Below are 12,808 nucleotides of genomic sequence, written 5' to 3'. Positions count from 1 at the left end.
CTGCTTCTTAGAGTGGATTTGCTTTCAGAGTGGATCTGGATCAGCTTTCAGAGTGGATCTGGATCTGCTTCTCAGAGTGGATCTGGTTCTGCTTTCAGAGTGGATCTGGATCTGCTTCTTAGAGTGGATCTGCTTTCAGAGTGGATCAGCTTTCAGAGTGGATCTGGATCTGCTTCTTAGAGTGGATCTGGATCTGCTTTCAGAGTGGATCTGGATCTTCTTCTTAGAGTGGATCTGCTTTCAGAGTGGATCTGGATCTGCTTCTTAGAGTGGATCAGCGTTCAGAATGGATCTGGATCTGCTTCTTAAAGTGGATCAGCTTTCAGAGTGGATCTGGATCTGCGTCTTAGAGTGGATCAGGTTCTGCTTTCAGAGTGGATCAGCTTTCAGAGTGGATCGGGATCTTCTTCTTAGAGTGGATCTGGTTCTGATTTCAGAGTGGATCTGGATCTGCTTCTTAGAGTGGATCTGGTTCTGATTTCAGAGTGGACCTGGATCTGCTTCTTAGAGTGGATTTGCTTTCAGAGTGGATCTGGATCAGCTTTCAGAGTGGATCTGGATCTGCTTCTCAGAGTGGATCTGGTTCTGCTTTCAGAGTGGATCTGGATCTGCTTTCAGAGTGGATCAGCTTTAAGAGTGGATCTGGTTCTGCTTTCAGAGTGGATCTGGATCTGCTTCTTAGAGTGGATTTGCTTTCAGAGTGGATCTGGATCTGCTTCTTAGAGTGGATTTGCTTTCAGAGTGGATCTGGATCAGCTTTCAGAGTGGATCTGGATCTGCTTCTCAGAGTGGATCTGGTTCTGCTTTCAGAGTGGATCTGGATCTGCTTCTTAGAGTGGATCTGCTTTCAGAGTGGATCAGCTTTCAGAGTGGATCTGGATCTGCTTCTTAGAGTGGATCTGGATCTGCTTTCAGAGTGGATCTGGATCTTCTTCTTAGAGTGGATCTGCTTTCAGAGTGGATCTGGATCTGCTTCTTAGAGTGGATCAGCGTTCAGAATGGATCTGGATCTGCTTCTTAAAGTGGATCAGCTTTCAGAGTGGATCTGGATCTGCGTCTTAGAGTGGATCAGGTTCTGCTTTCAGAGTGGATCAGCTTTCAGAGTGGATCTGGGTCTGCTTCTTAGAGTGGATTTGCTTTCAGAGTGGATCTGGATCTGCTTCTTAGAGTGGATTTGCTTTCAGGGGGGATCTGGATCTGCTTCTTAGAGTGGATCTGCTTTCAGAGTGGATCTGGTTCTGATTTCAGAGTGGATCTGGATCTGCTTCTTAGAGTGGTTATGCTTTCAGAGTGGATTAGGTTCTGCTTTCAGAGTGGATCAGCTTTCAGAGTGGATCTGGATCTGCTTCTTAGAGTGGATTTGCTTTCAGAGTGGATCTGGATCTGCTTCTTAGAGTGGATCTGGTTCTGATTTCAGAGTGGATCTGGATCTGCTTCTTAGAGTGGTTATGCTTTCAGAGTGGATTAGGTTCTGCTTTCAGAGTGGATCAGCTTTCAGAGTGGATCTGGATCTGCTTCTTAGAGTGGATTTGCTTTCAGAGTGGATCTGGATCTGCTTCTTAGAGTGGATCTGCTTTCAGAGTGGATCAGCTTTCAGAGTGGGAGTGGATCAGCTTTCAGAGTGGATCTGGATCTGCTTCTTAGAGTGGATCTGGTTCTGATTTCAGAGTGGATCTGCTTTCAGAGTGGATCAGCTTTCAGAGTGGATCTGGATCTGCTTTCAGAGTGGATCAGCTTTCAGAGTGGATCTGGATCAGCTTTCAGAGTTGATCTGGATCTGCTTCTTAGAGTGGATCTGCTTTCAGAGTGGATCTGGTTCTGATTTCAGAGTGGATCTGGATCTGCTTCTTAGAGTGGTTCTGCTTTCAGAGTGGATCTGGATCTACTTTCAGAGTGGATGTTCTCAGTTTGTTACTGTTACTTTGGCCAGCTCAAACGACATGTGACAGTGGGCGCATGCATTTGTTTGCAGTATGGCACTTATAATCCCACCTGGAGTGCATCACACTGAGTTGTCTGCAGCAAATCCAAATTTTCTTCAGGCACCAGTCTGCCTCTCACTGCTGCAACCTGCTTTCAACGGATTGCTTTTTCAGGTTTTTGCAATAACTTCATACTGATAAGTACCTGAGCAGCAGATATGAATGTGAATGTGTAAATGCCATTGGCATTATTGTTGGTTGGCACAGTTACCGTTTATAACGGAGCATTAAATATCTGCAGGTACTCCAGCTTCCTCCCACAGTCGAGAAACACGTGTGGATGACTGGTGATTCTGACCCGACCATAAGTGTGGTTGTCTGTCTCGTTTGTTACTGCGACCTGTTCAGGTGCAGCCTGCCTCTGGCCTGGTGGCAGCTGGGACAGCATCCGGTGCTGTGCTGCCAACTCATCTGAGTTCTTATCCTGCTTAACTCAGTTTTGCTCTCCAGCTTTTTCTTCCTTTCGGAACAATAAAAAAGGCTAAATGATAACCCAAACTAGCATAGTTAGTGAAAATGATCACTCAGTTCAACCTTACAGAGGACCAGCATCCAGTCTCTTCTGCCCTAACAGGCTCAGCGTTACACAACTGTGCAGCACTTCACCCACACCTGGGAAACAAACTGTTAGAGCAGCTACACAGCCTGCTCCGACCTGCCCACAAACAGCAGCGACAGCTCCAATAACAGTATCTGTGTTCACTGCATCTGTTAAATAAACCATGAACAGAATGACGGATAGCAAGAGCTTTTTATTGTAAAATAACAGCAGCACTCAAACCTCTAATTGTGCATGTTTGTCATTTATAAATTAATAATTCTGAAAGCAGCAGTTTGATACCAACCTAATTCACTGTTAGTGCTCCACCCACCCACCAGGGGGCACTGCTGCACATATCAAACATCAGTTAAGGTTTATGAAGTCGGAAAACAGACTGAAGTTTCTGTAGAGCTTCTGCAGTGATGTCACGTCGACCCTGTGACTTCACACAGTGACTCCAGCAGCTGGAAGTAGTTGTACTTGATGTCATACTCCATGTCATACCAATAATTCACTGCAAAGAGAACCAAATAAAAAACTATGAGGTTCCACAGAGCACCATGTTCATTACTGAGTATTCAGGTGGGTCTTTTCTTGAGATTATGGACTTAAACTCATCCCCAGAGTTAAAGAAGATTGGCTGAATCACTGAATGATGGACTGTACAGTGAAGGCACACGCAGTATGCCTTGTGATGCATGCCATGGTGTGTTCAGGCGTCTGTCTGGGCTGTAAAAAGGAGATGTGATGCATTCAGAGGTGTGTACCTGCAATGCAACCATGCGACTGCTGGACGTGGTGGAACCACAGCGAGGGCAGGTACAGCATCTCTCCCGCCTTCACGCTGCAGCGCAGCGGCCGAGCCTCCCTATACTGTGGGTACCGCTCCAGGTCCGGGTCCAGAGGGTCCAGAGGGATCCAAGGGACCTGATGGAGGGAGGGTGTCAGGGAGGCCTACAGTGCTTCAAGCAGTTATCAGCACATATGCACCTGAACACACCTTCTCTGAGGCCTTCTCGTCGACGACCTCAAACTCACCGTCATCCTGCTCATGGTAAACAGCTGGCTGGTACACACCTGACAGACACGGTTACCGTGGTTACTGCGAGAGGCGGCTACCGCGGTTACAGTAGGTGGATGCTTACCACAGCAATGCTGGAGGGTGGTTGGTGAGGTTACCATAGGGGATGAAGGGTCTGTCCGTGGGGGGCAGCAGGATGAAGTGCTTCTCTCCAGAAATGACACAGTACAGATTCTCGTAGGGATCTTTGTGCACTGAAAGAAAAGAAAGTTTGCTGTTTTGTTTTTATGTACTGCCACTTCATTTCAGAGGGAACCGATTCTGTTTCACCACATTTACATGACTGCTTTACTTACTTTTATAATGAAGCTTTAACACAATCTTTAAGACATTGTTAAGAGATGTGGAACCAGTGGTTCTAACCTTGTGAGCTGCTAACAAGCTTCAAACAGCAGTTAATAGTCAGGGCCACTTTTCAGACATTTAAGAGCTCTGAAAATGGGGACGTTTTAGTTTTTCTTACATTCCAATCCTCCAACATTTCAAAATAATATCACCAAAATCAAAGTATACAGGAAAACTATGAGTGGAAGCAGATTTGTGTGGAACAGCCTTCCAGTGGAACAGCCTTCCAGTGGAACAGCCTTCCAGTGGAACAGCCTTCCAGTGGAACAGCCCTCCATTGGAACAGCCTTCCAGTGGAACAGCCCTCCAGTGGAACAGCCTTCCAGTGGAACAGCCCTCCAGTGGAACAGCCCTCCAGTGGAACAGCCTTCCAGTGGAACAGCCCTCCAGTGGAACAGCCTTCCAGTGGAACAGCCTTCCAGTGGAACAGCCTTCCAGTGGAACAGCCTTCCAGTGGAACAGCCTTCCAGTGGAACAGCCCTCCAGTGGAACAGCCCTCCAGTGGAACAGCCTTCCAGTGGAACAGCCCTCCAGTGGAACAGCCTTCCAGTGGAACAGCCCTCCAGTGGAACAGCCCTCCAGTGGAACAGCCCTCCATTGGAACAGCCTTCCAGTGGAACAGCCCTCCAGTGGAACAGCCTTCCAGTGGAACAGCCCTCCAGTGGAACAGCCCTCCAGTGGAACAGCCCTCCAGTGGAACAGCCCTCCAGTGGAACAGCCTTCCAGTGGAACAGCCCTCCAGTGGAACAGCCCTCCAGTGGAACAGCCCTCCATTGGAACAGCCCTCCATTGGAACAGCCCTCCAGTGGAACAGCCCTCCAGTGGAACAGCCTTCCAGTGGAACAGCCCTCCATTGGAACAGCCCTCCAGTGGAACAGCCCTCCAGTGGAACAGCCCTCCAGTGGAACAGCCCTCCAGTGGAACAGCCCTCCAGTGGAACAGCCCTCCATTGGAACAGCCTTCCAGTGGAACAGCCCTCCAGTGGAACAGCCTTCCAGTGGAACAGCCCTCCAGTGGAACAGCCCTCCAGTGGAACAGCCCTCCAGTGGAACAGCCCTCCAGTGGAACAGCCCTCCAGTGGAACAGCCCTCCAGTGGAACAGCCCTCCAGTGGAACAGCCCTCCAGTGGAACAGCCTTCCAGTGGAACAGCCCTCCAGTGGAACAGCCTTCCAGTGGAACAGCCCTCCATTGGAAAAGCCTTCCAGTGGAACAGCCTTCCAGTGGAACAGCCCTCCATTGGAAAAGCCTTCCAGTGGAACAGCCTTCCAGTGGAACAGCCCTCCAGTGGAACAGCCCTCCAGTGGAACAGCCTTCCAGTGGAACAGCCTTCCAGTGGAACAGCCCTCCAGTGGAACAGCCTTCCAGTGGAACAGCCCTCCAGTGGAACAGCCCTCCAGTGGAACAGCCCTCCAGTGGAACAGCCCTCCAGTGGAACAGCCCTCCAGTGGAACAGCCTTCCAGTGGAACAGCCCTCCAGTGGAACAGCCCTCCAGTGGAACAGCCCTCCAGTGGAACAGCCCTCCAGTGGAACAGCCTTCCAGTGGAACAGCCTTCCAGTGGAACAGCCCTCCAGTGGAACAGCCTTCCAGTGGAACAGCCCTCCAGTGGAACAGCCCTCCAGTGGAACAGCCTTCCAGTGGAACAGCCCTCCAGTGGAACAGCCTTCCAGTGGAACAGCCTTCCAGTGGAACAGCCTTCCAGTGGAACAGCCCTCCAGTGGAACAGCCCTCCAGTGGAACAGCCTTCCAGTGGAACAGCCTTCCAGTGGAACAGCCCTCCAGTGGAACAGCCCTCCAGTGGAACAGCCTTCCAGTGGAACAGCCCTCCAGTGGAACAGCCTTCCAGTGGAACAGCCCTCCAGTGGAACAGCCCTCCAGTGGAACAGCCCTCCATTGGAACAGCCTTCCAGTGGAACAGCCCTCCAGTGGAACAGCCTTCCAGTGGAACAGCCCTCCAGTGGAACAGCCCTCCAGTGGAACAGCCCTCCAGTGGAACAGCCCTCCAGTGGAACAGCCTTCCAGTGGAACAGCCCTCCAGTGGAACAGCCCTCCAGTGGAACAGCCCTCCATTGGAACAGCCCTCCATTGGAACAGCCCTCCAGTGGAACAGCCCTCCAGTGGAACAGCCTTCCAGTGGAACAGCCCTCCATTGGAACAGCCCTCCAGTGGAACAGCCCTCCAGTGGAACAGCCCTCCAGTGGAACAGCCCTCCAGTGGAACAGCCCTCCAGTGGAACAGCCCTCCATTGGAACAGCCTTCCAGTGGAACAGCCCTCCAGTGGAACAGCCTTCCAGTGGAACAGCCCTCCAGTGGAACAGCCCTCCAGTGGAACAGCCCTCCAGTGGAACAGCCTTCCAGTGGAACAGCCCTCCAGTGGAACAGCCCTCCAGTGGAACAGCCCTCCAGTGGAACAGCCCTCCATTGGAACAGCCTTCCAGTGGAACAGCCCTCCAGTGGAACAGCCTTCCAGTGGAACAGCCCTCCATTGGAAAAGCCTTCCAGTGGAACAGCCTTCCAGTGGAACAGCCCTCCATTGGAAAAGCCTTCCAGTGGAACAGCCTTCCAGTGGAACAGCCCTCCAGTGGAACAGCCCTCCAGTGGAACAGCCTTCCAGTGGAACAGCCTTCCAGTGGAACAGCCCTCCAGTGGAACAGCCTTCCAGTGGAACAGCCCTCCAGTGGAACAGCCCTCCAGTGGAACAGCCCTCCAGTGGAACAGCCCTCCAGTGGAACAGCCCTCCAGTGGAACAGCCTTCCAGTGGAACAGCCCTCCAGTGGAACAGCCCTCCAGTGGAACAGCCCTCCAGTGGAACAGCCCTCCAGTGGAACAGCCTTCCAGTGGAACAGCCTTCCAGTTGCCCGTTTTACCCTCTGGCATTAGAGCACTCACAGGCTTGTCTCTAACTCAGTTTTATTGACTTAATTCTAGTTTATTTTTCATTTCATCGTTTTGCTAACTGCCATTTCCGTTGTCTATCCTTCGTTTTATTTCTAAGGTATTGCATTTCATTTCATCTATGTTGAGGCCTTTTTTAAGATTTTGTGTCTCTTGTTCCAAATCTACCAGATTTATAAGATCTATGGTCAATAACGTTTCCTCTGGGGTTAGAGGTGGTTTAGCAGCTTGTTTTTAATGCTCCCTTTTATTGTTTCTGTTGTTTTTATTTGGATTTGCACTGTTTGTATGAAAAGTGCTCAGAATATGAACGTCAGACATGTGTTACAGTTCAATGTGTGGTGATGGCATCTTACTGGATGTGACAGCATTCATGTCTCCAAGCCAAAAATTGACTGCATCTGGAAGCTTTCCTAATGGAAGAAAACAAAGATAAAACATGAGCAGCTGATGCCACAACAACTGTGTAGGAGCTGCAGTGGTTGTGTGTTCACAAACCAAAAGCTGGAATCATTTTTCTAAGGTTGAGCACTAAAACAAAGGTTATGTCTCTGTTATCCCAGCTGGAGTTCCTGCAGAATGTCGAAGAAGAAACAACATACAGAAGTCTATGAAGCAGTGTGTGTGGTGTAATGTTAAAGTGCCTGAGGTGGGGGGAGCAGTTCTTTACACTGTGCTACACTCGTGGATGGCAAAGAGTACAAATTTAGTATGAATTTGTGGCATCGATATGCTGATTGTGCTGCTAAAGAATCAAACCAGCTGCTACCTTTGTAAGGCAAGGCCAGTTTATTTGTACAATTCAAGGTGATTCAAAGTGCTTTACAGAGACATTAAAACAGAAGAAATAAAAAGCAGGATTTAAACAAAAGAAGGAAATAAGAACAATAGATAAAATCAGAAAAAAATTATATATATGAAAGATGAAATCAATAGTTAAAATATGATTCCGTTTTGAAACTCAAGCTTATTTAAATGCAGCTGAAAATAGATGTTTCTTCAGCCTGGACTTAAATCCTGAGAGTTTCAGCTGATCTGAGGCTTTCTGGGAGTTTGTTCCAGACATGTGGAGCATAGAAGCTGAATGCAGCTTCTCCAGGTCTGGTTCTGACTCTGGGAACTGATAAAGAACCGGATCCAGATGACCTGAGGGGTCTGGGAGGTTCATAGTGGGTCAGGAGGTCAGAGGTCAGAGCTTTATAGAGCAGCAGCAGAACTTTAAAGTCTATCCTCTGATGGACCGGCATCAGAACTTTAAAGTCTATCCTCTGATGGACCGGCATCAGAACTTTAAAGTCTATCCTCTGATGGACCGGCAGCAGAACTTTAAAGTCTATCCTCTGATGGACCGGCATCAGAACTTTAAAGTCTATCCTCTGATGGACCGGCAGCAGAACTTTAAAGTCTATCCTCTGATGGACCGGCATCAGAACTTTAAAGTCTATCCTCTGATGGACCGGCATCAGAACTTTAAAGTCTATCCTCTGATGGACCGGCATCAGAACCTTAAAGTCTATCCTCTGATGGACCGGCAGCAGAACTTTAAAGTCTATCCTCTGATGGACCGGCATCAGAACCTTAAAGTCTATCCTCTGATGGACCGGCATCAGAACTTTAAAGTCTATCCTCTGATGGACCGGCATCAGAACTTTAAAGTCTATCCTCTGATGGACCGGCATCAGAACTTTAAAGTCTATCCTCTGATGGACCGGCATCAGAACTTTAAAGTCTATCCTCTGATGGACCGGCATCAGAACTTTAAAGTCTATCCTCTGATGGACCGGCAGCAGAACTTTAAAGTCTATCCTCTGATGGACCGGCATCAGAACTTTAAAGTCTATCCTCTGATGGACCGGCATCAGAACTTTAAAGTCTATCCTCTGATGGACCGGCATCAGAACTTTAAAGTCTATCCTCTGATGGACCGGCATCAGAACTTTAAAGTCTATCCTCTGATGGACCGGCATCAGAACTTTAAAGTCTATCCTCTGATGGACCGGCAGCAGAACTTTAAAGTCTATCCTCTGATGGAGCAGCATCAGAACTTTAAAGTCTATCCTCTGATGGACCGGCATCAGAACTTTAAAGTCTATCCTCTGATGGACCGGCAGCAGAACTTTAAAGTCTATCCTCTGATGGACCGGCATCAGAACCTTAAAGTCTATCCTCTGATGGACCGGCAGCAGAACTTTAAAGTCTATCCTCTGATGGACCGGCATCAGAACTTTAAAGTCTATCCTCTGATGGACCGGCATCAGAACTTTAAAGTCTATCCTCTGATGGACCGGCATCAGAACTTTAAAGTCTATCCTCTGATGGACCGGCATCAGAACTTTAAAGTCTATCCTCTGATGGACCGGCAGCAGAACTTTAAAGTCTATCCTCTGATGGACCGGCATCAGAACTTTAAAGTCTATCCTCTGATGGACCAGCATCAGAACTTTAAAGTCTATCCTCTGATGGACCAGCAGCAGAACCTTAAAGTCTATCCTCTGATGGACCGGCAGCCGGTGGAAAGACCTCACAGCTGGACTGATGTGCTCCACTTCTTTGGTCTCAGTAGGACTCCAGCAGCTGAGTTCTGGATGAGCTGCAGGTGTCTGACTGACTTTTTAAAGATGCTTTTACAATAATCAAACCTACTAACAGGCCCGTTCCTACCGCTGCTCCACCGTGTCATTCCTGAACCTATTTTCAATTATACCCATTTGAGATTTTAACATTTTCAGGGCTGTTTGCATCAACACTGTCTGATGAGCTGTCCTTCTGGTGCCCAGCTGCAGCCCGCAGCTCCAACCGTCAGATCAGCTGACGTCGGGGAGTCTAAGCTGCCAGCTGCCAGCTGCCAGCTGCCAGCTACCAGCTGCCAGCACATGAAAAACTCTTTACTCTTCCCAAATGACTCTCACTGCCTTTATTTGACACTAATTCAGAGTTTGGCCTCATGCAGATTGAAGGTTTATCTGAGCATGCCCAGTAATGTGAACTCACCGAGGGCCGAGCTCATCCAGGGAACGTGAGGCTGCAGGTCATCAATGAGCTCTGGCAGCTCCTGCAGCAGGTTGGAACACTGCTTCTGGATGTAGAAGACGCCGCCTCTCTGCACCTGAAACAGTCAGTCCGGCGTTACCCAGCAGCCACTCACACAGCTGCGAGGAGTCCAGGCGCAGAGGCTCACCTTGCCTTCGAGGATGTCGAGCACAGAAGAAAAGCTCATCTGACGTTCCTCAGGCATCACAAAGCGATCGCCCACAACAGCGTCGGCGTAGCCGTTAGGAGTCACGGCCACGCTGATGACCTTTGACCCAATCTTCTCCCTGCAGAAAGCAAACTGAGTCACAGCTGGACTGATGTGCTCATTCAGTTTATGAGCAGGAACCGCAGCAGGAGGCGGAGCGGCCGCCTGCCAGTCAGAAGGTCGGTGGTTCGACTCCATCTTGACTTCATCTACAGACTTTCCTTAGAGTTTCCCACAGGGATGAGTTAAAAATAAAAATACCAAACTGAGAGATGTGGCGGCACTGTGGCCCTCAGCTGTGAGCTCAGGTGGACTCTGGCACAGTGAGTAACAACTGCAACTGCTGCTAAACACGGCCACGTTTCAGCTGGTGACCAGGAAAAGTGAAGAAGTTGACCTTTTAACCGGCTGTAACGCTCTGAAGTGGCGCCGCACCGGAGGCTGCAGCAGCAGCAGCTCTCTCCTTCTGTGGAAGTTATTTTCATCATGGTTTGGATGCTGTGCTGATACATTTTTTTCTGAGTTGGCAACTCTGGCATTTATTTTTTTTTCCCCTCATCTCTCATAATGTGTAACCATGGCAACAGGAAAAGCATTTTGCATGTTGGAGTGGTTCATTAAGCTTTCAAAAGAACATCAGAAAACTAGAAAGCCAACAAGCCGAAACACTGATGGTGTTCTGACGATTTCTGCCACATCTTCCTCTCAGCTACACCTTTAATCTGTAACAATAGCGTTGTTTTTTCACTGTGATGGACTGGCGACCTGTCCAGGGTGCACCCCGCCTCTCGTCCACCCGCTGGGATAGGCTCCAGGCCCCAGGCTCCAGGCTCCAGGCTCCAGGCCCCAGGCTCCAGGCTCACAAATGAGTCCGTACTGTTCTCATTCTCTGTGTAGTTGATGATATTTCCGTCCCAGATGATGACACTAGGCGGGTGGAAACAGACCTTCATGCCCTGCATACTCCAGCCTGGACCTGATGGAGAAAGCTGACACCAACGAGTACCAACTGGCAGGTTGATATTTGCTCATGAACAATGCCTGCTGAGCAAATAAGACTCATCATGGAGTGGATCACCCAGAAAATTATATGGAAGAATGCTATTTCCATTGTTCAGGCTAAACCGTGAAGCTTCCCAGAAACAGAAACCCGTCAGAGAAGGTTCCCAAAAGGTGGGTTACTTTTTACCAGGGGAGCTGATTAACATTATCATCAAGCCTGAAAGAGAAAAGTCGCTTCTGGACATGTGAGCGAGACTGTAATCATCCATCTGAGGTAACATGAGCCCCATGTAGCAGCAAATAATACGAGACAACGGCCCTGCAAGGCTGGAAAAGCTGAAAACAGCAGCATCCAAAACAACTACAAATACAGAAAAGAAGGAAGAATTCCCACAAATTTAAAGCTCTGCAAAGAAACAGCCGGTGATGGGAGGAGGCTGAGTGGCCTGGAATATGCAACGTGCTCCAACTCAGGCAAAACGGGTTCAGCTCAGACAAATCCAATGCTTCTGAGCAAGCTGTGAGCGCTGAACTGGTCCAAGCCACGGTACTGAGAGCCGCAGCAGTCCAAACACAACCACATTCATTTCCTGGCAGATAAGGCCTCATCTTTCCAAGGAACCTGAGACCAAACCACCCACAGCTGACCACTGAGCTGACGTTGCTTTTGTGAATCTAAAAAAACTGAACATGAAACGGCTCACAAGCCTCCTGAAAATTAAAAAACTCACCCCTCCTGTCACCCTCTGTCCAATCAACAAAAGGTACATCCTGCAGCAAAGAAGAAGAGGAAGCGTGAGACCAAAGTTCTGATCAGAGGTGGAGGTCAGGAGCAAAAGATGGAGAGACCGAGATGCTGCAGCCATGAGAGAGGTGGTCTGACAGAGTTGTTCCAGGTGAACAGGGTCCTGACGGCTGCTGCCTGCAGGCTGGACTCAGCAACACAAGGTCTTTGGTGCCGTGTCAAAGGTCAGTAAGTGCAGTGTGCTGGAACTGCGCTTATGCTGCTGCAAAATAGATCTTTGCTCTGAATGACACGTATTTAACGATAATAATGATAAAAAGCAGTCTGCGCGGGTCACCACTGTGTGTCGTCCTCACCTGAGGTACTCCGGGGTCCACCGGGACAGAGCCGGCCAGTGGCTGAAGGCGTTGCGGATGACGCAGGGCTTATTTGGGCCAATCCAGTCACGGTAGAACTGCAGCGGGTCCGGTGGCTCGTCCAGGTACGGCACCGACAGGTTTAGATAAAGTTCTGAAAGGTAATCAACATCATCAGCAGTGAGGGGAGTTCTGATCACTGAGCGGAAGCTTGTGACGGGATCTGCAGGCTTCTCACCGTGAGCCTCCAGTGAAAACTCCGCCAGTCGTTTCTCCACTGACTCCATCAATAGATGCCGATCTCACAGCAATTAAAACTACTAAGTTCGCTGCCGATCGCGTATTTCCCAACGATGTGCCACCATGCTTTCTTGTTTATCAAATGTGCGCATGCGTAGAGGTAACCTTCTGACGTGTTTGAACAAGTTCCCCCTGCTGGACGGAGGGTGAACTGCAGCCCTGAGCCAACAGCGGTAACACCAAGGCTTTTCTCTTTTAATCCACGGAAACAGATGCAGAACACATCCCCTGCTCTGCAGCAGCTTGTGCTCAGAGTTACAGTCAGTTAGACTGTAAGAAGAACAGAGTTGACAGTTCAAATCATATTGAAAAGAAGATAGATT

General features: G+C 49.2%; 1 protein-coding gene across 2 annotated transcripts in view; it reads right to left on the bottom strand.

Moving 5' to 3' along the window:
* Positions 1-2,710: 2,710 nt before the first annotated feature.
* The window catches only part of jmjd7 (jumonji domain containing 7), a 172,935-nt gene continuing 162,837 nt past the window's right edge, over positions 2,711-12,808 (bottom strand). Inside the window, exons 2-10 of one of the 2 annotated variants that reach the window (XM_072365307.1) lie at positions 12,424-12,486; positions 12,186-12,339; positions 10,023-10,161; positions 9,836-9,950; positions 7,201-7,257; positions 3,703-3,798; positions 3,524-3,600; positions 3,291-3,450; positions 2,711-3,037 (exon numbers count right to left, since the gene is read on the bottom strand). In XM_072365307.1, the coding sequence (XP_072221408.1) occupies positions 2,949-3,037; positions 3,291-3,450; positions 3,524-3,600; positions 3,703-3,798; positions 7,201-7,257; positions 9,836-9,950; positions 10,023-10,161; positions 12,186-12,339; positions 12,424-12,472 (936 nt within the window). In that variant the 5' untranslated portion in view covers positions 12,473-12,486 and the 3' untranslated portion in view covers positions 2,711-2,948. Of the gene's footprint in view, positions 3,038-3,290; positions 3,451-3,523; positions 3,601-3,702; positions 3,799-7,200; positions 7,258-9,835; positions 9,951-10,022; positions 10,162-12,185; positions 12,340-12,423; positions 12,569-12,808 lie in introns of those variants that run through there. The other variant, XM_072365308.1, reaches the window with a different exon arrangement.

This window comes from Leuresthes tenuis, unplaced genomic scaffold (genome assembly GCF_036924035.1).
Source record: "Leuresthes tenuis unplaced genomic scaffold, fLeuTen1.0.hap1 SCAF_15, whole genome shotgun sequence".
NCBI lineage: Eukaryota > Metazoa > Chordata > Actinopteri > Atheriniformes > Atherinopsidae > Leuresthes > Leuresthes tenuis.
This window is presented reverse-complemented; position numbering and strand designations above follow the sequence as displayed.